Source organism: Uloborus diversus, chromosome 1 (assembly GCF_026930045.1).
Source record: "Uloborus diversus isolate 005 chromosome 1, Udiv.v.3.1, whole genome shotgun sequence".
In the NCBI taxonomy this organism is placed as follows: Eukaryota; Metazoa; Arthropoda; class Arachnida; order Araneae; family Uloboridae; genus Uloborus; species Uloborus diversus.
Window position 1 is genome coordinate 13,207,828 of NC_072731.1, and position 27,744 is coordinate 13,235,571.

The 27,744-nt window shown below is 31.9% G+C and overlaps 1 protein-coding gene across 1 annotated transcript in view; it reads right to left on the bottom strand.

The window, feature by feature from the left end:
* Positions 1–381: 381 nt before the first annotated feature.
* LOC129234429 (rabankyrin-5-like) overlaps positions 382–27,744 on the bottom strand; it is a 50,700-nt gene continuing 23,337 nt past the window's right edge. The window contains exons 16-23 of the mRNA XM_054868429.1: positions 23,620–23,820; positions 18,892–19,068; positions 14,604–14,751; positions 6,599–6,689; positions 4,631–4,755; positions 2,516–2,662; positions 1,515–1,605; positions 382–715 (exon numbers count right to left, since the gene is read on the bottom strand). Of these exons, the coding sequence (XP_054724404.1) occupies positions 586–715; positions 1,515–1,605; positions 2,516–2,662; positions 4,631–4,755; positions 6,599–6,689; positions 14,604–14,751; positions 18,892–19,068; positions 23,620–23,820 (1,110 nt within the window). The 3' untranslated portion in view covers positions 382–585. The remainder of the gene's footprint in view (positions 716–1,514; positions 1,606–2,515; positions 2,663–4,630; positions 4,756–6,598; positions 6,690–14,603; positions 14,752–18,891; positions 19,069–23,619; positions 23,821–27,744) is intronic.

Consider the following 27,744-nt stretch of genomic DNA (forward strand, 5'->3'; position numbering starts at 1 on the left):
TAAAAAGTAACTTAAAAAATCTAAAAAAGATAAGTATCATTTCATTAATACAATAAACTCCAGGCAAATTACTATTACACAGGTGTGGGATAAAACAGAACACAAATAAAACGTATCATATGTATACAGCATTTAGATGAAGAGGGTTAGCATGAATGTATTCAACAAATCTTTAGCTTTGGCAAGATCTTATAAATTAAGTTTATTTTGATAAATAAAAACCCTATTGACATATTAAGTTGCAATAACAGATATGAAAGAACCATTCAAGAAACTATTTCAGTATCAATTTATATGAATTTGAAGGATTTCTTTTCACATTAACAGTGCAAACTTATAAAACCTCGATATACATAGAGAATGGTAGACTTTTTTAAACATTTTGGCAAATGATGTAAAAACATTGAAATCTTTGTTGAAGATTAAAAACAAATTCGATACAGTGTAAAAAAATATAAATTTTCAGCCAAAAGGTAGGACTAATGATGCTTTTTGGTAATGTGTTGGCCTAAAATCAATCCACAATATACAGTTTAATGAACAGAGTCTGACTAGTTAGTAACATTTTCTATGCTAAAATTACAATTATATAGCTCCAACTGTCAAAACATCAAAACACAGCTCGCATACTCTGACAGGCTTGTTTAATCCAAACTTCAGAATGGGAACATCTTTATCGGAACATTTGCCACACAACACTCTCCCACAGTGACGGCTAAGGGAAATGCAAATGAGGGAAGTTAAAAAAGTTAAAACATAACACATCTTATATACTTGCGTATAAGTTAATCTCACATATAAGTCGCCCCCTACTTTTAGGAGAAAAATTGGGAAAAAAAGGAAAACCCGCGTATAAGTCAAGTCCCTACTTTTGGAAAAAACGGGAGAGTTTTGCCGCTACTTTTGAATTTAAAGGTCATAAAAAGGAGGAAAATGAAATGTAATAAATATGTTTTAAATTCTTTTGCCCCACAAAGGTTCACTTTTGCTACCACAATTTTTGTAAAGAGTCCGATTTCGCTGTTGTGATTTTTTTACTGGTTGCTTTTATTTCGATTTTATATCAATAAAATTTCATGTTGTTGTCATATTATATTATTTAAAAAAAATTAACAATAATTTGTGACTATCGGGAAAATTTGTGAATAGGTCGATCCCCACACTTTTCGCCTAGTCAACTGTTAACTGTAATTATTTATTCTTTATTTCACAGCCAGACCATGTAAAATCATAGCAGAATTTTTAAGTATTTACTTCTTTAGCTCTGTTGAAAAGAGATGGACTAAAAACGGGAAAATGTTTATGTTTTTGAGTGTTTTTTTCCAACTTAAAAAAATTACAGAAAATTTTAGAAAATTCTGCCTTGCGTATAAGTTGGCCCACAAACTTTAAACATCATTTTTTGCTATAAATTTCTTGACTTATACGCAAGTATATATGGTAACAATTTTAAAAAAGACATTAAATTCAATAAAAAAATACTAATGAAAAAAAAATATATAAAAAGCAATTACCAGTGATGTTTACGAGTTTTAATCCCAAATTTTGCTGTACACTCCATGCATGTTTCCCCTTCACACCACGGAGGTTCTTTCGGCAAAAAATCTAAGAAAAGTGTAAAAAAATTTTATAACAGCAAAAAGGAAGAATTATTTTGCAAACAAGTAGAAGTAAAAATTTAACTATAATGCACAGATGTAGAAAACGAAACTGAAAATTTTACAGCAATTAAATAATTCACACGAGGCACAGCTCATTTACAGATTTTCTGAGTCACACACATAACACCACATTTAACATTTTGTGAAAATTTTGAAAATTATCCTGGATATTCTCTGTTATCATACCAAAGAAAACAAAAATATTTGAATTACAGTGTCACTTTGATTTATTGATTTGCTCAATTTAATGATACATTTCACTTTGTTGGATTTGGCTGCATTGAATGTCTTTGTTCCTCGATTTAATGATAACTTTTTTCAGTCCTTTGACAATCTTTAAATCAGGGTTATACTGTACTTCATCTAAATTTTTACTGATGTTTGCAAAGAAATCATGTCAGAAAATCACATACATAATAGTGGAATGGCAACATTAGAAATCATAATAACATCAACAGTAGTACAAAGAACATTGAAAATAAATAAACATAAGTTACACTCAAACATAAATATAAATTTTATTATTTTATAAATTTTGGCTACTTTTAATTTTAGCTCTTCCTTTAAACATAAACTAACACCTTTTACCAGTTAATCAGTGGTTAAATAATGACAGTCCAGTATGTAAATTTTTTATTGTATATTGATAGGTTTAAAGACATGGCAGACTTGAAATTCTTGATAAGAAATTCGAATAGTTTTTTAAAAAGACAAATAAGCATTATTTCCAATGGTTTGCATAGCTTAAAGAGCTATTTATAATAGATGCTTTAAATTACATTTCCCTAAATTTCGAAAAAAATATTTAGCAAAAACTATAGATTTCAAGAAAGTGCAATATACAAATACATTACCTAACAGTCGATAAAGTAATTGCTTTGTTGCTACTTGTGTATTGAAGATATTTACACCTTGGCGGTTACAGCTTCCTAAACAAGCTCCACTACGCACAAGAGCCCTACACAAATTGCCATTTCCGTTCATGTAGGCTAACAGCAAAGCTGAAATGTACAATATTTCATATTAAGAGTTAAAAATTACAAATTGAAGTACTACAATAGCATATGGGTGACTCCAAAGTCCTAACAATATTATGTCTCAGGAGCCTAACACAAGGATTGTATGACCTAGAACTGCTTTTATTTTTTTTAATAGTTAGAAATAACTTTTCCGATGTTGTTCTATTCTTATTAAAACAACAACTCATTTATTTTTGAATAACCAGAAAGTCACTCTTTGGGCGTGTCTCCAATAGTTTTTCAAATATACTTAAATTATTTAAAAAATTTATATCAACATTCCACAAATTTAATTTTTAGTACTAAATTATGCATATTTAATGGTGTACTCATAGTGTGTAGTTGAACTAAGAGGTTAGAATTGAAAAATATCATTTTTTACCTTAATTATAATCCCGGGAATATGTAACAGGCAAGTAGTAAGGAAAATGTCACTCTCTTCGCACACAAGGATAAAAAAAGTCACTCTCCTGTCATTATTTATAAAGCATTGGTAATACAGTAGAATACCTTTATAACGCTGACCTATATAACTCAATTCGCTATAAACCGCACAGCTTTTCAGAACTAAGCAAAAGGTTTTGAAGTTTAGAAAATCCCTCTGTTTTGCCTTGCAAACATAAAAATTGTTAGGCTAATTGAATTTTGAAACAGTGTTTTGTCTTTCCATGTTAATTCAAAGCTTTTAAATGAAAATTAGTATTCACAGTAAAAGAAAATACCAGATGACTCTTGAAAATGCAGCTATTATGCAAACCATGAAGCTAGCAGAAGTTCAGGATAATTCACTCTCTTTTGATTGGGAAACATATTTGTGAATGACTAATTGTATAATTAGTGCTTTAATACTCATTGCAGATAAAACTCATTCTGAGGTGCTAAGATATAGATATATTCTGAATGATAGTTTCAAAACTTGTGAAAGGACCTATATAACGCCAAAACCTGTATAACGCAAAAGTTTTGGTCCCAAGGGACGCGTATAATGGTCTTCTACTGTACATGCAGTAGAATAGGATTTATTTCAAATACATTAGTTAGAAAATAAGATTACATTAAAAAAAGCTGAATTTGGCAAACGATAATTAAAAAAGGTATTAGCAGAGAAATTCTGTTTATTTAATCTTGTTTTTTTCTTTTTCTTTTGTTCAGACGAATCTTTCAAAAAGTTTTTTGTTGGTTATACATTTTTGGTTTCAATGCTACTCGAATAGGTAAATGAAGTTGCCTTAAATTTCTGACTTACATGAACTAGAGCAGAACTTTCAAGAATTAGGTAAATCCTTTTCTAAATGAATACGAGGTCTCGCTATTATTGACTTTTTTATTATCATATCTGTTCTTTCATTTTATATTTGTTCACTATTAGTAAATAATGCACTTTTTTGCACCAAATAAGAAAATATAGCAACGAAATATTATGTTTTTGAATGTTTTTTCGGAAAATAAATAATACCGGTATTAATACTGGTATTCCGGTATCCCTTTTTAAAAATACTGAATACCCGCATTGCCTTTATGGTTCGGTATTGCAATCCCTAAATGTGTTCAAATAATAATTTGCTCAAATTAAAGTTATGTGTAGTGATAATCAATTTTGCGCTCATCTTTATTTTCATTTAACTTCAGCTACCCTAATCAGCGTTAGTTTTAAATTCTGATTTCTCTGATTGTAGTAGTTGTATTGGCAAAATGTATGGTAGTAGGGGAGGGGGGGGGGAGGAATCCCACGGTGCTAGAGTGTTCAAAGGGTGTTGAGACTGAAACGTTGAAAACTCTTGCTGTACACAAAGTCAACTTTTAATGTTTTACTAACCACTTAATAAAAATTTATCAACATTTATGCAGTTAAAATGAGCATTAAACCCAGTTTATAAAAGTCCAAGGCGATAGCAATCAAATTAAAAACGAGTTTAATTTTGAAAGAGAAAGATAGCAGTATTAACTTACGTGTATTGCCTTCAGCATCAGTAGTGTCTATGGGATAAACAGGCATACATTCGATGAACAACTCAAAAATAGCTGCAGCATTTTCTTTTCCATACTGGCATAAAACATGTAAAGGATTTTGTCCTCTGTGCAAGGCATTGAAAGGGTAAAATAAGGAAAAAATTACACAGGTGATAAAATGCATTGAGATACAGTTGAGTCCCGACTTACGCGAGGGATGCGTTCCAAGACTCCTCGCGTAAGTCGAAATTCCGCGTTGTTGAAAAATATGTGTATGCAATATTTTTAGAAGCATACCAAATTCTTTTAGACATCTATGAACGCTCTCAAACTGCTTTACAGCATTCCTCAACTATACACCACAGTTTCTTACATAAAAAACTGAACTTTTACTGTATTTAAAAAAATAAACTGTTTTATTCAAGATGAAATACGAAGATGCACAAAATGAATGATCAACGGAAGGGAAAGATAAAATAAAACACAGTATGCACAGTATGTAGCAATAATAAAATGTTGCACTATAATGGTACTGTATACAGTAACATATTTATTAGTACGCATGGAAGATTCACTCATATTTATTGTCGCGCTACCGTTGACGTTTTATAGTTGTTCAAGCATCTCGAGAATGTTAGCTCCTTTCCCACCCCCCTTTTCTTAAATCAGAAACTTTCTTTTTCTTCCCATTTTCACAAAGTTTAGATGAAGGTGCCACTAAGGTCCCATTATATTTCATCAACTTTAATATTTCAAATGAAAAAAATTAAATAAATGAATGATGCTGAGTGACTAACAACGCGATGTGTAGACTAGTTTGATGTGGAAACTTTCGCTGTAAGTGAGGCCTAAAGGGATGCAATAGTATTCACGAAATCAATATTTAGTGGCTAATAACGAAGCCGATACTTCCTTCTAAAAAATTCGTATTATAGACGAAAAATTCGCGTTAGCTCTAAAATTCGTTTGTAGCGGGAGTCGACTATATACATCTCACAGTTACTTAGATAAGTGTGTGTGTGTGTGAGAGTGAAAGAATTGGAAATGATGCATCAGAAAGTAAATAATGAAACTTCAAAATGCTGTTAAACTATTTCTTCAAACCATGAAGCTTGCATATTTTTGTCAAAATTGTGACTCACAGACACTGTAATTCATGGATTTCATTTTAGCAGAGAAATTTAAAGTATCATTTGCATATGCTCTCTATTATTCCATGTTTTTTTAACATACATTTTACTTCATTCTTTTACAATGTAAATCTTTGGTACATTCCAGTACATTAAAATTGGATTGGATTTAAAGACGGTACTATGATAAAAGTAAGATGAATAAAATTAGAAAGTTTTCAAATTCCTTGTTCTTCTATATATATTATCAATTTTTTTTTAAATACTTCATTACAGGATCTAACAGCAAATAAATGTTACATTTCACATTAAATTTTTAGTCAGTAAACGATTCTTTTAATTATTTTACAAGTTCTAAAATAGTTCTAAGTAAAAATTGCAACTTGTAAAGTTTTTTAGCAGTTCCAAAAACCTTTCTTTACTATTCAGAAGCTTTTAAAAAATGATGAGAAAGATAATTAAGTAGCTGATTCAGTTACCACATAGCTATATTGATTTGGCACCTGAAAGGGCCCATGGCATGCAATAAACTTTTTTAACTTACTACTTGGGTAAAATGACTCGAGCACATTCCAGGGACACAATTAATCATTTTCAGGGGTTGACATTAAAATACTTTCATCGATTTAAAAATACCAAGGAAAAGTAATAAAATATGTAAAACAATCTTCTATCCCAACAAGGGATATTGACGCATGCTTTTTGCTTTATGTCAAATTTTGACATGGTAATTTGCTTCACATCACGCAATGTGAAACATTTCCTTGCAAATAATAATAATAAAAAAAGACTTATCACTTGAGAATTTGCTCTAACTGCAAACATTTTCCAACATTACCTTAAGTTCACAGCTTCAGCATTGATCTGAGATTCCGTCAGCAGAACACGACACGAAGCCAAATTTCCCTTTTGGCAAGCAATGTGCAGAGCTGGAAAACAAAAAGGTCATCATTGCTTGAAATTAAGTTAATATGAACTCAGCTTAGGAAGTTATGAAATGCCATTCAAATGAAAAAACTACAGAAATAAAAAATAAATTTGAGGTGAAAAGTAAAATCCATAATACAAACAAGCAAAATTTTGCTAATTTCTACATGTTAACTACAAAAGAGGCTTCTTTTCCCACTACAATCTCCAATGGCTCAGGCCTGTTTCCTTTGATTTCCTCTGTCATGACATTTTATCAAAACTTAATTATTTCCTTTTATTACACACTATATAATAAAAAAAATTGACTGATCAAGAAGGAGTTGTCAGACTGAAACAAATTTTTATATTTACAAGGACAATATGGATAGAAGAAAATGATTACAAAATGAAAGCAATATAATTTAGTACAGGGAATATTCCATGTTTTCTAAACATCCAGCAACTTTTAGTTCATCTTCATCTTAAATAATAAAAGCCATGTAACTCAGCCTTGAGGAGTTGAGTCTGTAATCGTTCTCTTAATCCAATGTTAAAAATTCCTGGTTTTTCTTGTGTTTTTCCTGTTAAGAGTTCTACTTTTAGCTTTTCTTTTGTTTTCCAAATCTCTGACTTTTTTTTTCAAGTTTTTATGCCGGGGCAAAGAAGGCCTTAATTTTTAAATGAGGAGATTTATTGTAATTGTGAAATTTTTAAATAAAAGCCTTAACAGATATGAGAAGTACAATTATGCTACTACATAAAGTATTGAATAGTGTTCATAAATAGGTACTTAAGAAACTCTTAGCTGATCTAAAACTGCTCCCGCATGTATTAGTCTGAGAGGTTATAAAGACACATGTTAGCAAAAGAAACACAAAACCAGTAGTGTTGCTCCTTGTGGAGAACAATCAGACTGCTTGGCAAGGCCGTAGGCAAGATATTTTTTCGGGGAGGAACATTGTTAGAGCCAAAGGTGGTTCCAGCCATGCATTCAAGGGGGAAAATAGTGTTTAAAAATTATGTTTATTATGCTGGTTGCCGCCCGCCCTGTCTAGTGGTCAGAGGAGAGTGACGAGTGACTGTAATACGGAGGTCCCAGGTTCAAATCCGATCTCGAGCATGGATGTTCTTTCTCTCTCCTGTCCTTGTCCTTTCTTTGTGTGAATGTGTTGTCTTGTGAATGGTTGCCTACTCTATAAACGAGTCCTTATGGCATGTATGTACTGTGAAAGTCGGACTTCACATCAAATTACAGTTGGAGTAGTCAAGCAGCGTGCCCCAAATTGTCAGCCTAGCCAGCACAAGACAACAACATTATGCTGCTTGTAAAAATTAAGCTAAAATGAATAAAAAATTAGTATCAAGTAATTATTTTAATTCACTAATTAGTTCATTAATATTTGATAGTGATTAATATTACACGGAATCACTCATCAGGGAGTAATGGTATTTTTATATAGTATCTATTATATCACTTTCACTATCTGAAGACTATTGACTCAACAAAATAAGAGGACTGCGTACACTTATACCATCTATAATACATCATACAGTGTTTACTATAGGTTTACAATTACAAATGGATGCGATGAAGGCTTTTATGATAACTTTCGGGAGAATAAATGAAAAGTCACAGTTAAAAAGTAATTACAATCGCCGTATCAAAAAAAACATTGATCTTCTTAAAGGCTACAAATACATTCGACTGTAGAGACGTACCGAGTACTCGGTAACTACTCGGTACTCGGCCTACTCGGCTAATATGCCGAGTACTCGGTACTCGGCCAAATTTTGATCAGATACTCGGCCAATACCGAGTAGTTGCAAAAAATTGAATATATAATTAAATTTACAAAAAAGCTCAAGCATATATAATTTTCTGCAACCATTTACAATTCAAATTTAAATTTTGAGAATAATGAAGTTTGAAATACTTCAATGGAATAAATCTTGGTTCGAATGTCTAGAAAGTTAATAAAACTTTTTTGTTAAAAATTGTGCAAATATGGAATTTTTGCTACACAAACTAAAATTAGTTATAAGATATATAAAAAAACCTTAGCTTTAAAAATAAAAGGAAATAAAACAACGTTAGAAGCACAGTGCAGGATCACTGCAGACACGTGTTTTGGCGTTACGAGGAATTTCTTTTTCAATGCACAAAATGTGAGCTTGTTGATTTAAAGGCATCCGGCAAAAGTCGAATTTTTTGTCGTATGCCTTTACATTTTTTAGTTCACATGTTATGCACTGAAAAGACGATCCTTGTAACACAGAAAAACGTGTCTGCAGTGTTCCTGCACATTTGTTTTTTTGCTTTTAAATATTATTTGTTTATCGAACTAGACCTATAGGGCAATTCCATGAAAAGTGAAACCAGGAGGTCAAAATTTCATATTGCAGTTATTTTGCTATATTATACATCATTGTAAAGCTTGCAATGTGTATTTTCAGAATATTGCATTGCTTTTTTAATAAAAATTAAATAATAAATTTTTTTCCTAGTTGGAAGTATGATAGTCGGGTCTTCAAAACAATCAGAAAAAAGTACCCCATTTTCAAACGCTTATTTCTAATAGCAAAATAAAAATAAACAAAATTAATTGCAGTACAGCTTAAATTATTAACATAATACTATAATAACATGCATTTATTTTTATTTTTTTACAAAATGAAATTAGGCAATTAAAATTTTTAAAAAATGAAGTTCAATGTTACGTCCGTAACAAAAATTTAGCAAAAGTTGTTGTTGCTTCCTAAAAAATCAAAATTAAAAGAAATCCTTTTTTGTCCTTTTAGCAATTCATCAGAGTAATTGTTTACCATAGTTTAAAACATTAGAATTTCTTTAGTTTTTAAAAAAATGGCATTACAGACGTAACATTTTTTGTTACGGACGTAACAAAAAGCAGTACGTTACGTCCGTAACACATGTATATTTTCAATTAAAAAGAAAAAAAAATACAGGATAGGCAATGAAAATATAGGGTATGACATGTAATATAATATAACAAAACTTCTGATACTGTAATTTTCAAAATTTTATAAATATTAGTGGATATTTAATTTCATTTTTTAAAATAATTGAAATACACATCGTCGCCTAAGAGAACATTAAGACATCTAATCCTAGGAATAAGACAAGATATCCTACTGTTGCTCTGAGGTGTTCCTCTCGATGTAAGATTTTTTTTGTCCTCCAAATCCTAATTCAATTGGTGTTAATAATTCTAGATTAGCAATTAATGCTTAATAACATGCATTAAAATATTCTAGAGGGTTCCTTAATTTCTTAAACTTTGCTTCATCAATGCACTATGACACAAAAAAAAAAAAAAAAAATAGTGTTCTCCCAGTAGATTTTTGTGAAAATTCCTTGATCATTTAACATGATGAAATCCAAAGCATTTTGTGCGTAATTTTTATCAATCAAGTTTTTTTTTAAAATTTATATTACAGATATTAGTTATAGTTTTTCTCTTCAAACTTCTATCATTCTGAAAGCATAGCCAAATTGATATTACTTCTAATTTAAAAACTAACTTAGAGATAAGAATTTGTCCTGTTTAATAGTTTAAACCAAAGTTACTGAGTTACTTTTTATTGTTATTTACTCTCCACAAAAAAATAATATTTAGATTACTGTTTCATTGATGCGTTGAATATTTTATAGTTTTAAAACTTAAATTGAAAAGCATAATTAGATTAGAGTTAAAAATATTAAATATTAAACTAGCTACATCTGATCCTCAGATAAGGCAAATTTAGTTTTGAAGCAAGATTTAGATTACTTAGGCAAATGTTGGCCAAAATGCATTTTTCCAATGTCAGTTTCGACAGTTTTTTTTCCACCTTTGGCAAAAACGTGCCAATTCTATTAAAAAGCGATCGAAATCAAAGGCAACCGTTAAACTTTAAAAGAAATTTGGCAGTTAATGTATTTGTTGAGAGATAAGAGAAAATCATCGAAAATTCTTAAACTGTAAAAGTTCTTCCTTGTAGAAGACCCCCCCCCCCCCCCGCTCTCCTTCCATGTTCATGTTAAAAATTTGAAAAATTTATTTGTAATTGAATAATTCCACTTTTGTTTTGCTTAATTTCCTCTTGGATAATTTCACTTTTTATGACGCACCAATTTATATTTTATATTTATTTACATGGTGGTATATGGATGGGGGCTGCTCCCTACCACCCCAAATCTTTAAAAACTATTAAAGTGTAGCTTAAATGGTCAAAATAATGTGTTAATCTAGACCAATGCACTCTCTTAACAAAAATTATTAGTATACATAAGCTTTTATTTGCTTTGTGCAATTAGTATACCAGACATGTTACGTCCGTAACACTTTTTTGTTACGTCCGTAACAAATATATAAATTTCTATCATAAATTTTACAAACAGTATCCATGAAAACTTTATGGTTTTAGAAAGCTTAAAATCTCTAGAACAAGTATTTCAAAGAAAATTTTAGAAATCTATGAATAATTCACAGGAATATTGGCAATTGTATGACAATGTATACATTTTGCTGTTTTCTGAGTTACGTCCGTAACAGGCAGTTTTTAATTTTTGTTACTTTTTCTAATAAAGCAATGTGCACCCAAATTTTTGATAGCATTAATAACACCCAACTATACAACAGAAAAAAAAAATTGTAGCTTTTTATGAAACCAAATTGAAATTATGAGTGTTTAAAGTCTGTGATTGTTACGTCCGTAACGGTGGAATTGCCCTATAATGAATAAATTTGTGTAATTTGTTTTAATTCCAACTTGATAAGTCATACCTTTTATTTATTCATTTTTAATTTAAAAAATATTTTTGCAAAATTTTGTAGTTAAATTTCAGCAGGAATTTAGTTTAAAAACTATTATATGGACAAGGAGGTCTATACTACTATTTCAATAAGTTCAAAATTCATTGATGTGTGTCGGTGGTCCTTCTTTCAACATAAATGGTACTGGGAAACTCGGCCGAGTAGTGAAAGGCCGAGTTACTCGGTAACTCGGTACTCGGCCGAGTAGTCGGTACTCGGCTACTCGGCCAAAGTGCTACTCGGTACGTCTCTATTCGACTGGTTTGTAAAAAATTTTTACACCAAAATATATGAATCATTTATGCATTAATTGATTAAAATTTATCAAAACTAAGCATTTGATCATAATTCATAAGTATGATTGGTTTAAAAATGGTAGGTTCGATCAAGTAAATCTGTTATGTTTATTAATGAAGTGTATAATCAAAGAATGCTTTGAAAATGTCTTTTGCTTTCCCTCTTTTAAAAATGTTATTTCTAATAAAAGCCACAAACATTCTGTGAACTAAAGTGTAAAAAATTAGGAGTACAGTTGAGCCCGCTTAATGGATTGCCAATTTTCCACAAAAAATATTCTAATAAGCAGGATATTCCATTAAACAGGATTAAATTAATAGACATCAACAATTTGGTACATTAAAAATGTATTACATTACGTGGGATATTTCTCTTAACCGATATTCCAATAAGCAGGAACAAATGTATGGGAAAAAAGCTTTAAAAGTTGGTTTAAAAGAAATTTAAATTAGGTATCTTTTATGTAGATAGGATGTTTTTAATTTATAAAAAAGACTTAATATAGCTACTTTGATCCCTCACTCTTTTGCTACACCAGACGCCTATGCTAGCGGATGATTAAAAATTTAAATTTTCAGCCGCTGAATATTTGAATAGATAAACAAGTGAGGATAAAAACATATGGACAAAATAAAATGTATAGAATAAAACCATATGGAAAAATCAGTTTAAGCAAGAAAGGTTGTACTGACTAATTAAAGGGCAGCATTTGTGGAATTCAAATTTAAAGAGGAATTCTAAGGTTTAAGTTTAAAATTGATTTAAATTAATGATTTATTTTTTGAAAAATAATTTCAGTCATTATTAAAATCATCGATTTAATTCAATTGATTTAAATCGTTGACAACCTGCAATTTACATAGGAAAAAAATAAAAACCCATATGTACAAAAACCTAGGCCTTATTTGCAAAATTTATTATCATATGACAGCTGGTTGTTTTTTCTGACACTAATAAAATTTACTTGTTAAAGTGAAAAATTATTTACAAAGGATTTCATTTTCATAGAGCATTTGAAATTATTAAAACAATAAAAATTTTTCTTTGATAGAAGGACTAAAAAGTATGAATCCTAGAATTTCGGGAGAGGATTTGTCACGACGGTCCCCACCCTGTCTACGACCCTGCTGCTTGGTATGCAATACTGAATCTTGAGGCTGGTCTTAAACAGATTCTGTCAAAATATGTGTAAAAATTGCTTCCTGAAGGTTTACAGAGAATGTTGCTTCTTTTTCTCAATTTGAACCAAAGAAGGACTCTAATGCCAAAGCAGCTGTGTTTACGGTACTGTAAACACGTCACTAATTCAACCAAACACGTAGGTGGTTCAACTTAAATGTCCAAAAGGATCTCAGATATGTTTGATCCGTGATGAATCGGAATGACGCAGGCCAAAGTAGTAATAACGTGAAAAAGGAAGTCTTCTGCCACCCTTGCTGTGCGTGATCAGGCATTGTCCTGCTAAAAAACGGCTCCAGCGAGCTCTGCTATCAGTGCCAACACATGTGAGTGAAGCATGCCACACACATACCTTTAAGTTGTCATGGTGTTGTGGGTCAATATTAGGGGTGACCTTGGTGTGTATACTGTGGCACCCCAAAATATCATCTCAGCTGCAAGTATGGTATGCCGTCAAAAATAAAGGAAGGATTAGGGAATGGGTTTCCACAGCCTGGTTGTCATCATTGCACAAACTGAATCTGGATTTGTTGCTAAAGATGTTCTGGATCCATTCTGTTGTAGTCAAATCCCATAGAATGCAACACTTCTTCAAATGTAGGCAATCATTCATTTTTAAATGTGGGAATCATTCTCTGCCTCAAAAATGAAGAAAGGAATAAAAAACCGAACTAATGTTTATACAATAACCAATGTGAATTTCTCTTCAGAAACCAATTTTAATCCAAAAACTTCAAAGAAACATTTAACAGAAAAAATGGTCTTATTAAGGGTCATGGCTTCAAAAGAAGCGGATAAAAAGTAAAGGCGCTTTATGTTTTGAATTCTAAGACTACAGCATAAAAATTCTGACTGATAAAGAGTTTACTGTGCATTAACTTACATATTGAGACATTGGCTCTTATACTAAATTACAGGACTTGAACAGCATACATTCCAACTTTTGGAAACAAGTATCGGTAAAATTTCTATGTGAAGATTACTCCTCAAATAAAATTTTTTAAATTCAATTAAAATTGCTCAAAAATAAGAATGATGCATAAATAACAGTGCAAATGATTGACAAGACTAAAATATTTTATAATTAAACTCAATGGCATGATCGCCAAAGTTTTAAGAAAGATTAAAAGTAATTGAAAAAACAATGAAATTAGAGTAACTCACAGCATTCTCTGGCATAATTTTTGCATAAATATACTATCAACATTCTCCACTTTCGATATTCTATCACTTTAAACGTCTTCACTCAACTTTTTTTTTTTAAATTGTCATAAAACCCAAGATAAAAAAGATGACAATACTATATTCAAATTTTTACGAGTGTTATTGGCTTGAACCAACTCTGATGCAACTTACTGAATTAAAATTTTCAAGTAGTGGAAGTGGCAAAATAATGCTATTACAGAATATGAAAAGACTAAAAATAACGGTAAACACAAAAATAGTGATGTTTAGGCTGTAGAACCTTATAGTAGACAAAAATGGTTGAGTTTTACAGAGACAGATGTAATTAGATTTCAAAATGTGTGAAAATTGGGACTGCTGCGTAAAAGCGGAAAAATCAGCTAAAATACACACATCTTACATTTAATCCGAAAAAGTCGTCAAGTACAGAACAGCATAAAAAAAGAAGCATATTACCATTGTTTTGATTGGTGTCAACAGCATCAAACTCCACACCATTTGACAAAAGTATTTCACAAAGAGTGCTGTGGTCATGGGCAGCTGCGATATGAAGGGCTGTTTGTTTTTGAGGTGTTAGATCATTCACCTGAGAACCTGCGAGTAACTGAAAAATTAAAGTTTGTGCACATGAGTTTTATGAAAATACCATAACGTATTATTAAAGAATTTTCTGTATAGGTTACTCAACTTTTAACTTTCTAAGGGGGGGGAAAATGTAATTTTACTTTTCCTACAAAAGAACTAAACAGCTTCCCCACCCAAATGAACGTAGAATTTATGCTAAAAGGGTAAATCTAAAACTTTAATGTTTGTGTATTTTTAAAATTACAATATTTTCCAATTGCATCCCAAATTTTATTTTGAGAATAAAAAACATCAATGAATGAGGAAAAACAAAGAAAAACAAAGGAAAAAAAGGAATGTGTGAAGAAGAAATGAAGTCAATAGCAAATATTACTGTAATTTGCAAACTAATGTCTAGAAATTTGTACTTAGCTTGGCCTACTGCAATCTAAATGTAGCAATCTACTAATAATGTTTTACATTACTAGGGGGCTCTGCCCCCTGCTCACTAACGCTCACCACCAACTTCCGAAGATTGCTTTGCTATCTTATTTGATTTGCAAAGGTTTAAATCATCAATTAGAAAAAAACAGATTAAAAATGCATTATGAGCTCCCTTTGGATCAAAAAGCACCCCTTTCCCCGGTTTCAAAATAACTTGTACCAACTTGCAGAGCCGTAAGGTCTAAGAGGCTCCTGAGCATTGCAAAACTGCCGTTTTGTACCTTTAAAAAGCTGTTTTCGTATTTGTGGTTTCTAGTAATATATTTTGCTCTTTAGCTCGGGGCTTGAATGAGTTTGGCCTAAGATATTCCGCTAAAATCCAAACCGTTAAAGTTTGTGAATAAGAAAGAGAAATAATGCGAATCGAAAAGACTTAACTATGGCAACCCAAAAAAAAAATCAATAATTTTAAAGGAGATCAGATTATTCTAACTTGATTTTTAATGGCTTGTAACTTTTTTCCCCCTTTGGAGATAGAAGCTTAGTTTTTCGACCATTGAGTTAGGTAGAGTTAGATCTGGATTAAAAAAAGCTGTTCTTTACAGTGGTGTCAAAAAGAAAACTGTGGGACAATTCCTTCGCTTTTTACTGATAGATTTAATGAAGAAAGTAGTGCTTAAATATTACTTAAGCCTAAAAAAGTTCAAGCCAAAAATGCAAATAACTCCCGCCGTATTTAAGTTAGAGCATTGAAACAAATTGCGTAGAATGTGGAAAATTCTACCCTTTCCAACGATATGTAATATCAATAAGTGCAAGTAATTTTTCACCCTTTTAATAGGCGATAATAGCCAGTTTACCCAAAATTTGAGCTTAAAAAATTAATTACAAAAAACTAATTTAAATTTAAAAAAATAAAATCCAAGGTGCACACTCCCAGGGCTTGAAGTAATTTTGTACAAAATTTCAAGGCTGTAGGTGCTAAGGGGTCTCCTGGACGCAGGCCCACCAGACTTCCTTTCAGAATTTCTTTGAAACCTTACTTTTATTTAATATAAAGAGGTTTCACTCACTAGTAACAAAAATTATAATGAAACATTAAATTTCTGAATAAATGCATTTCTAATAACCTTACATCATTAAATCAACAAAACAGATTATGCATTTTCATACCAATAACTGAAATATAAAATATTTTGTAATGTCTTCTAACATTGACAGTGTATAATACCTCGCAAACATTAAGGTACATCTTCCAACAAAAGGAAGAAAGTATTAAATGCTATTAAAGTTTGAAAAATTTTCACCATATAATTTTTAAAACTGATGTAAAAATGTAACATAGTTTATAACATTAAATATTTTTTTTTTGGTTTGAGATCATTGATAAATTCACACTTGGAAGTTTTATCATCTTATTTTTTAATTATTTTTTTAAAGGAGAAAAATGACATGTAAGGAGAACAAAGCATATATTAGTAATTTCAACAGAATTTACAAGGACTCATTTTTTGTCTCAAAAGATGAAAGATTCTAAAATATTATATGGCTAAAATACACTGCTCAAAACGATTAAAGGATATTGTAAATCTTATACAAAAAATGGTATTAGCAAATATTTTTTTGCATAGAATCAAAGAAGGGAGTCACAAATACATATTTTTCTCAATTTCAAACACCCCAGTATGCAAATTTTGAGTTTGACGTCAAAGACGACGTTTTAGTGGCAGCGAATGAGATTTTGCTCTAAACTTATTGCAAGGCAAACCAGAAAAGAATGATCAACATTCAGTAAGCGCGTTGTTTCGATGAGTGCAATGTGTCAACGAAGTCATTTAAAGGAATCAGAAGCTTCTAGAGTGGTTGGCAAGCGAGAGGGGAGCCAAACCCAAGCCGAGGCGACATAAGCTATTGGAGTTTTGCAAAGTGCGATTTCTAGGATATGGAAACGTTTTTTAGAGACTGAAAATGCTGGCCGAAGATCAGGACAAGGTCGCAGATGGTCAACAATGCTCAATGAGGACCATTATTTAGTTTTAATGGCTCAGAGTAGGCTTGCCAGATTTCTGAAATGTTCAACCGGGACACCGGACTGCCACCCCCCCACCCCGGGTCCCTAGTGTTCAAAAGTACAAAACTGTGGCTGATTTTTGGAATGTTTTAGAGGGCAGTTGATTCTCAATGCTATGAATAAATGGTTACTAATTTTGAACCCAAAACAGGAATGATAAAAAATGACATAAGTAATTAAAATTTGAACATTTCACTTCTTTGATTAAAATATATATATATTATTAGAAAACATTTTGAATGATGAACAAAAAAGTGAACAATACTTAAATATTTTTCATTTTCTAGAACTTTTTAGGGGGGAAGGGTATTAATTTTATAAAAATTCTCACCAGTTAATCCCGGTCTTAAATTTTACAAGTTAATGTTACAAATGATCAAGTTATTATCCTAAAAAATCCTTCACAGTTCATTAATTTTAGACCTGTTTTGTCATTTCTTCTCAAATTTATCTTTTTCCAGGACATGAAGTAAACCGGCCGGGACACTGGGACTGTCCTGGTCAAACCGGGACAACTGGCAAGCCTAGCTCAGAGGCACCGAAGTATGAATGGCACTCCACTACAACAACACCTTCGCTCGGGTACAGGCATTACAATTTTGACACAAACTGTCCGAAATTGCTTCAGGCTGTAGGCTCATCGATCAATGGTGTGCCTCACATTAGCTGAGAAGCATTGTCGTGCTGCAGGGAGTGGGTAACAGAGCATGCGAATTGGAGAAGAAATGAATGGAGCAATATTCTTTTCTCTGACGACTCCGGTTCTTCTCTTCATCATGATAATGGCATATTTTCATCTGGAGGGAATGTGACACTAGATACAATCCAGCGTTCGTGCACGAAAGTGTCAGATTTAGAGGTGGTGGTACTATGGTATATGCCGGCATCTCTATTGATGGGTGCACTGATCTGCATGCCATTCCAAATGGAACTCTGACCGGTCTTCGAAGTAGGGATGAGATCCTCAGACCTATTGTAATCCCTTACTCTGCAGTAATTGGAGATCACTTCATGTTAATGAGCGACAATTGCAGACCACATCGTTCTAACTAGGTGAATTATTTCCTGTCGAGGAAAGGAACCATACGAATGGAATGACCAGCATGTTCTCTAGATATGAACCCAACAGAGCATGTTTGAGACATTCTAGGCAATGAGTTTCTGGATGCCTACCACCTCCACAAACATTCCAAGAAATGAAAAGAGCTTTTTAGGAGGAGTGGGACAAAGTACCCTAGCCCCTCATTAATAACCTAGCATTGATTCCATACCTCACAGGTGTTTTACATTGCTGACTGTCCGAGGTTACCATTCCCCTTATTAAAAGCGATTTTCTTTTAAGAAAACCCTCTTTTTTATATGTTTTTCTCATATGCATAAAGTGCGTCCTTTTCTTTTTGTACCCAAAAGTATAAAAAAAAAGTATTTTTTTTCTGTCAAAGAAATGAATTTTATGTCTCACATAGATTACGTTTATCGATAATATATAAATTATCTAAAAAGTTCTCCAGGTGCAAGACCAACCCAAAACTTCAATATCCTTTAGTTATTTTGAGCATTGTAGTTGCCTTTGTTTCAAAATAGTAGCTTAAGTCACCAGTGGCAACCCTGATAATTCTGCTTACAACTGCTAAATGCTTCAAACATACAATGCAATACACTCACAAGGTTCCTGACGATGATTTCAGATCCAGATTCAACAGCCAGATGCAGTGGTGTAAGTTGAGATGAATCTTGTATGCGAGAATGAATGTTTACATGAATGCTTAAAAGAAATAACACACTTTCGATATCCTTCTTCTGAATGGCCAAATGCAAGAAATTTCGACCTTTATTGTCATGCTGTAACAATTATAAAATTAATAGAACAATTAACTTTAATAAATAAAGAATGGGGAAAAAACACAATGTATTTATAATTATCTTTATTTTAATCTTATATCCATTTCTCATGTTTTTTTTACGAGATTATTTAAAACCTCCTCTTTAGATAAATCTAAATCTTTATGACTGTACACATATAACAGCTAGGCTATTTAATCGTTTTTCCAAAATCACAATACAGAAATTCAAAGTCCAAGGCAAGAGTGTCATAAGCATTAGAGGTAATAACTAAAATTTTATTTTACACCAAATGACTCACACGCTAATTTTATTAATAAAATTGCTCTTTTCTGAGATACAAGTTAAGATTATGAAATTAACAAAACTATTTTGATGGAGTTTCAATTACCAGAGCAATATATAAGTAAACTTTATTTTTTGGGTGATTACCATAATTGAATCAGGAAATTCTATATCATGATTTAAATAGATGGCCATCTATTTCAATCATTTCTGTTTTCTCAACAAAATACAACTTTTGGGGCAATGACTTTGACCATATTGTTTCTTCTGTTTCTCTTGCTTGTAAGTTTAATTTAATTTTCTTCTTCTTGGTAATTTTCCCTGCTGTTTTTACAATGGATATGGCAACATATAAACAAACTTGAGCTGAACAAAATTCTTTAATTAAGAGAATTCTTTAATTTCAAAATGTAACAGAATCCATTTTATGAATCAGAACTTAAGAATCGAATTTTCAAACATTGAATCCTCCATAAGAACAGTAACTGTAAATCCCCCCCCCCCGCCCTTTTTTACTTTCTTCTATATCTAATATATAGAAGAAAGTATTGGATTCGTGCAAATTTTCGAATTTCGAAGGATTTGAACGTTTTGAGGTGTGCTGAGTTCATTTCGACTATTTTTGGAAAATGTCTGCCTGTCTGTGTGTGTGTATATGTGTGTCACGTCTGTGTGTGACCAGTTTTTTGTGGCCGCTCTACAGCAAAAACTACCGCATGAAATCGAACGAAATTTGGTACACATATGTGCCCCTAAGTGAACTAGTGCCATTGGTTTTTGGCGCGAATTCCTCCAAGGGGGTGGAGCAATGGGACGTTTTTTGAGTTACACGTGATTGCTATTCCTCAGGAAGTAACTGGCCGAATCAAACAAAATTTGGTCCATATGTTGCCAGTAACAGGTGCTGATTCAATTTTGGTGTCAATAACCCAAACGGGGGTTGAGCTATAGAACGTTTTTTGTCGTCAATTGTGACTGCTGTATCTCAAGAAATAATGAACGGAATGAAAGAAAAATTTATCTGCAAGTAGCCCTTAGTGGGTATAAAAGCTGATTTTATTTCGGTGTCAACAGCTAAAAAGGGGGTAGCGCTATCACCCGTTCTTTTTTTCCATTGTGAGTGCCCTATCTCAAGAAGTAATGCTACGTTCTGGTTGAAATTTAGAATATATGTGAATCCATATGTAAACAGGCTTTGGTTCAATTCTGACACCAATCTCTCCAAGAGGTGTTGATTTTTTTTTGGCCAAAAAAATAGTTTTATTAATGCAACAATAAGAAAGATAAATCGTAATAGATTGTCGTCTGCGTATTTCTCGCGATTTTAATTGTATGGAAATGATCGGAAATATTATCTCAATGATTTAAAATTTTTAACTGTTGCCACCTTATGTTTAACAAATAAAATATTTGTAATTAATTCAAGCAAGGCTTTTAAAATAACTTTCAATTTTCGCTCTTTGCTTTGCTTTTGCAATAATTCAGACATTGGGATGGTCGTCAAGTTTTTGTATGTGTAATTTTGTTTTTGTTGGGAATATTGCTTCCTCGTCAAGCATGGGGTGGGATCAGAAAAAAAAGAAAAATATAGAAGAAAGTTTCGTGATGGCCACAACATACTAGTTTTGCATTTTGGTCATTTTTTGCATGTTAGCTTTATTGTACAAGCTTGCTTATTTGGTTTTCTCTGAAATAGCGGCCTAATTCTAGCATTTCCCCATTGTTAGTTTTGAATCCTAAACTTGTTTCTTCAAACATCTTAAAACTCATTTCTGAAGACACTGCCTTTTACCAGCCTATAGAGGAAATCAGGTAAGTGAAGTTCCTTATTCTTCATAAATTGAATGAGCTGGTGTTTCTCATATTAGTGTAGCAGAGAGTATGGCCACAATTTCTATCCAGATGATCTTCAGACCTTGCAGGGTCCTAGGGCAGTTGGCATAAACATGAGATTTCGAAAAATTAAAAAATAAATAAATCCATATACGTAAATGGCTACTTCTGTAGGGATGTCCTGGGTAAACTTCAAAACTGCTGGACAGATTTTAACCATTTTTTCACTACAGATAGCTACATTATCATGGAGCACCTTAGGCTATAATTTATTCCTTAAAAACTTAGTTTAAAAAAGTTATGATCAAAAACAGTAAATTTCATGCACTTTTCCCATTAAATGATTAAATATAAAAATCATTGTTACAAAAATTTGTTGCCAACAACAGCAATATTAAAAGTAATCATAATGAAAATTTTGAATCAAGGCTTCTCTGGAGTAAACATGAGTTTAAAGTCATTTAAACATTTGGAAACTCTACTTTTTGCACATGTAGGATAACATAGTAGAGAGCTTTTTTTTTTCCTTTTTGGGTGTTAATTAAATAAAGCACTCGTTTTTTTTAGTGATCTTTGTTTTTGTTAGTTCATATTTTGGAAATTCTTCAAATTTTTATGCGCTTAAATTCGTGCTTTCGTTTCTAAATGAATACTCGATCATTTTTTATACTCATTTCTATTTTACTTTTATGGGCAAGGAAGAGGTTCGATTTTTAATCACGTCAAAACAGTGTGTTTTGAGTTCTTGCAGTTAAAACAGAAAACGAAAGAAAGTAGAGATTGTTTCACACAATTATTACTGACCCTGACAACGCCGGTTATTTTTGTTAGTACATACATAAATGAACAAAATAAACAAATGGCTGAATTTGAAGTTGGAGGAGCAAGTTGGGCACTCCAAGTCGCCCCTTAAGGTGTTCCTTCAAAACAGACACTGATACCCTTGTGAGTTTGTGAGTCAATCTTCACCCTAATTAAAAGTCTCCCAAGTCAAATTTGTCAAATCATGGGAAAAAATATCGACTTTTTCACTGCATGGATATAACGTACCTGATATGATTTGCAAAACTGTAAACCAAAACTTAAATACGATCCTACATTATTGAAAAGAAAATAAATTAAAATACAGAGGGTGGCCAAATTATTATACTCAAACAAACTTTTCTTTATTTTTATTTATTTTTTGTTGTTGTTGTTACATAGTTTTATTATTTGATGATATTTTAAAGTTTATTTAAAACATGAATTAAACATATTAAATTTAAAGTACATTCTGATCGATATTATAAATAGGTAAAAAAATAATTATTTAATATTTAGTAACTTTGCTTTTAGTACTATATATAAAATCGTTAATTTTTTCTAAAAATCACAATGACAAGAAGGAGCATGTCACTTGAACTTTTAACGAATACTGATACTGACATCTGTCACATTAAATATATTTAAAAACAAAACAAAAAGTAAAGTATTGCCAGAATTAACTTTAAACTTTTAAACAAATTTTAAAACTATGCAAGAACAATAAAAATACAGAAAAGATTGTTTGAGTATAATAATTTCGTCACCCTCTGTAAACATTCAGATTCATAAACAGGTTTCATTGCAGTTTGAAATAAGAAGGTTATGTGCCCAGCAAAATGTGATATTAATGTGCTGCTGTCTGTAGTCAGTCCTCAGTTGACGTAATTTATAAAAATATTTTGAGAATATGAAGAAAAACCTCACAAAATGGTTTTGAGTGTGCCTACTAATGGAAGTATGAATGCAGGCATAATTAAAATATTTTGTGAGATTTCTGAGAGAAGTTCCAAGTTTATTTTAAAAATTCGAAGTTTTTTCAATAATATATATATATATATATATATATATATATATATATAAGCTGTACCCGACGCGCTTTGCTACGCCAACAAAAAAATACATCATTATACTGATTTTCATGACAATCAGTTGAACGGGGCAGAAGTTGCTACTCTGCAGTGCCACCTGGTGGCGAGTGGCTTCAATGAGCATATTATGCACCTTCTCCGTGGAAAAATACATATATATATAGCAATTTTCATAATAATCGGTCCAGGTATCAAGTGAAGCCGTGACTATACTCAAATTTTGTACTCACGCAGTTTGCAAGATCAATCAATCGCTAAAAATAGCAAATAGAAAAAGTTTTAAATCCCCCCGTTGCATGAAAAGCCATAAAACAATAAAGAAAGAATTTATTTGTTCAAACTCAAGAAAAATGGCAACAGCTAACTTCTAATCAATGAGATCTTTCACGCGAATTGATTTCTGCAGCCGATAATTTTATTTTTATCAGTTACTACAAATGAGGGCAAGATGCTCAGTACAAATTAAAAAACTTGTAAAATCCATAAATATTGTCATAAACTAAAAAGTTTGAAATGTAAACAAATATGCAACTCTAAATACCTGTTCAGCGGCTCGAGGTTCCCGAGATAAAATAGCTTCAGCAGCTTTATTGTTACGAACTGTCATGGCAGCTGCAAAAGGCGTACAACCTTGCCTATCTCTTAAACTTAAATCTAAAGCAGGGCATGATAACAATAAGCTAATGATGACAGGGTTTTGATTGGCTATAGCAGTATGCAAAGGTGTTTTCAGTTCGGAATCCTAAAGAATAAATATACAAAAATATTAATGTACAAAAAGAAAAACAACATTGTAAATGCAATGTACCAGACAGCCTGGTATATTCTGAGATTACAGTTTCGTTCTTATTAGAACTCGTCAGCCAGGAATAGTGAAAAATCAAGCTGAAGGCAGATGTCATCTTATTGAAGCTGAGAATGCCAATAAACTGGTAGATAAAGTGACTTATCTTACCAGCGAGTGTCTGCAGCATGGTGCAGTTCGACTTGTAAATTGAACTGAAGGCAAAGCTTGGGTATATAACAGTAAGTTACCACCCCTAAGCCAGGGCTAAGGCAGAACTACTTGCAATATACCAGACAGCCCAATCACATCCTGAGACTGCAGTTTCATTCTTATTAGAACTCCTCAGAGGTCTGTCTAATATATTGTATGTAGTTCTGCCTTAGCACTGACTTAGGGGTGGTAACTAACTACTAAATATTTTAAAGGTTTGAATTTAAGGTTTTAATACTCATCATTTTAAGAGCCACTTCATGAATTGGCCAACCAAAACCCGAAATCAGGAACAGATCAGGTTTTGGCCAGTAAGTTTTCAGCAATGTTAGTCAGTTCGCAAATTGGCTGGCCAATTCACAAACTGGCCAATTTTAAGTTTTGGCCGTAACATATTTTTTTTTTAAATTTAGAGTTTAAGCAGTTTTCAAGTCAAATCATTTTTAAAAGATGAAAATCATACCGAAGTGGGAAATCGGAAGGCAGCATGGAAGCTTCCCAGAAAAACATTAGAATCTGCAGATATGTTTTGGCTCCTTTTCTGAGCTACTAAACACAAAAAATTCTTTCTTTTCAGACTTTCATATTTAACATCATACTTATGCTTGCAAAACTTTTTTCATTCTAACTTAAGAAATAGATCCACAGATACTAACATTGAGAAGAGATAAGATACAAGCTATTTTGCTTTTATATGCACAACTCTTATTACTTCCTTCTATATATATTAAATAACACATTGATTGAAAGCATTGAATTGATGAAGAATAGCTATTAGCAAATGATGGTCACATTATATGAGGTGCTGAACTCATTTTAAATATTTCTGTAAAGTTTGTGTGAGGGTGAACTTTTTCGGGGCACTAATTCCTAGTTAACGAATGCAAGGAATGGAATAAAGCTTCTGTATGAATTGGCTACTAATGTGAAGTGGTGTTGATTTGTTTTTGGTGGCAATGACTGCAAGAGAGTGGTGTAGTTGAAAGCTTTTTTTTTCACTATGCATGATTGTTACATCAAAATTAGCAAACAGGCAGATCTCAGTAGAACAGGTTGTCTAACCGATTTGTCTAATGAAATAATAACTCAAATTCTCTGTTTTAGCAACACCACATTGCATTCTTACTTATATTGGACACAATATGATATACAATATTATCCAGCTTTTAATTTTTATATTTTACTATTTTCTTACTTCCTAAGGGTTTTTAATAACGCTTAGCTCAATAAAAGTGCAAGGAAAGGAGTCCGGAAAATAGATTGAAATACTTCAGAAGTAATAAAATACTAACAGTGCTAATTTTTTAAGTCTATACTTGATAGAGGGTTCATACTCTATTTGGATGAAAAAATTCCATGACTTTTCCAAGACTTTTTCATGACTTCAATGAACATTTTCATGACCTCATTACACGAAGAGAATAGCACTATTTAATCTCAAACTTGGCAATATTTGGAAATGAGCATTATCAAAATGTCTATATGAATGCCACAGCCTCATTGAAGCACTTACTCGTAATGGGAAAAATATAAGTGCACACTTAAAAAACTAAACTATTCTTATTTGTCTTCATCATATAAATTTAAGTAAAGTAAAAATGCAGTGAAGCGAATATGATGATGCTTCAATGTCTGATATTTTTTTAAAAACAGGCAGAATGATATTGAATGGGACAAAGGTTGAATGAGTCATCACTAAGTTTCAATAAATTTGATTCAAAAGTTACCTTTTAGTGTCAACAGTGCCTTTAATCATCCACGTAACTTGACAGTATTTTGGTTCTTTGATGTAAAGTCACATAGTTTAGTTCTTTATGTTTCTAAACCAGATCTTTTTTGAAAAAAAAAAAAACATTCAGTAATGAATCAATCTTCTGATTGAAAAGTATATTTGTTTTCAGTAAATTACCGCCCATTAGCCAGGGCTAAAGCAGAAATACGTGAAATACACCGCCAGCTCAGTCATTTCCAGCCGAGGACTTTGTTTTGTTTACAAATTTGCATATTTTCAAATGCATATAAATTAATAGGTTCAGAAATTCCAGAACACGTTTAATTCCCGACACTGAACGTAGCAGTGGGTTGCATGGATTAGTTTTGCGTGCCGTATGTTGGGCACTACTGTTTTAGAGCATTAGAATTCCTGTTTTTCTGTATTCTATCGCCTGACTTAAGATCTTTATTTTCTAAAACATTCAACAAATTAAGATAAACTCTGATAAATTGAAAAATAAAGTCCTTACGAGTGCTGGAATCGAACTCGCATGCAATTGAATTGCTTTTTTTGAGTGGGCGTGGCAAAACTAAGAACGTGAAATTTTGCTACTACAGAATATGAAACATAAGAAGCGTTGAAAATAACAGAAAATTCAAAATAAGTGATGTCCAGGCAGTAAAATCACATCACAAAAAATGGCAAGCAGCAGCGACAGAAGTGGATGCAATGATAATTCAGATTTGATTTTTGGATCGTTCAATTTTCCACTTTTAATAGCTTTTATGTGCTATACTGTTAAATCACTCAAGATTTCTATTGCTCCTTTAGCTACTGTTCTTTTCTCTTTGTCCAGGAGATTTTTCCATGACTTGAAATAAATTTTCATGACTTTCAATGAAAATTTCAATTTTCCATGACTTTTCCAGGTCTGAAATTCTGTTTTTTTTTTTTCGTTGACCAGTACAAACCTTGTAACACTGACATACAAAAAGAAAGTAAACTTTAAAACACATAGTAAACTTTTTATCTCACTTTTTAAAAATCTTTATCAGAGTTAAAATTATACAATCAAGCACAATAATATGAATAACAGGGTTCATACTCGATTTCAATTAAAAAATTCCATGACTTTTCCAAGACTTTTTCATGACTTCAATAAAAATTTTCATGACCTTGTTGTACGAAGAGAATAGCACTATTTAATATAAAACTTACCAATTTCTGGAAATGAGCATTAGCAAAACTTCTACATGAATGCCACTGCCTCAATGAAGCACTTACTCATAGCGGAAAAAATATCAGTATACACTTAAAAAACTAAACTATTCTTATTTGCCTTCATCATATAAATTTAAGTAAAGTAAAAATGCAATGAATCGAATATGATGATGCTTAAATGTAATATGTTTGTTATAAACAGGCAGACTGATAATGAATGGGAAAAAGGTTGCTTTAAACGTTGCCTTTTAGAGTCAATAGTGCATTTAATCCACATAACTTGACAGTATTTTGTTTCTGTAAAGTAAAGCCACATAGTTTAGTTCTTTATGTTTCAAAACCAGATATTTGTTTAAAAAAAACATTCAGTACTGAACAAATCCTCCGTGTGTATGGGCACTAATGTTTAGAGTATTAGAATTCCCCTTTTTCTGTCTTCTATTGCCTGACTAAAGATCTTTATTCTCTACTAGTGGTACCCGAACGGCTTTGCCCGTAATAGAAAAATTAAAAGGTCTTTTGGCTCGCCTGTATATTTACAAATAATGTATGGTGAATTTTCTCTCCAATTGGCTTGTACCCACGTTACGGTTCCACGTTATGATAATTTCGTATCTCGCCAATTGACTTGTGCCATGTTACGGTTTCATGTTATGATAATTTCTCGTCCATCTTATGATAGTTTTGTTCTTAAAATTGGAATAGAAAACGAACCACATCGAATTTTCGAAACA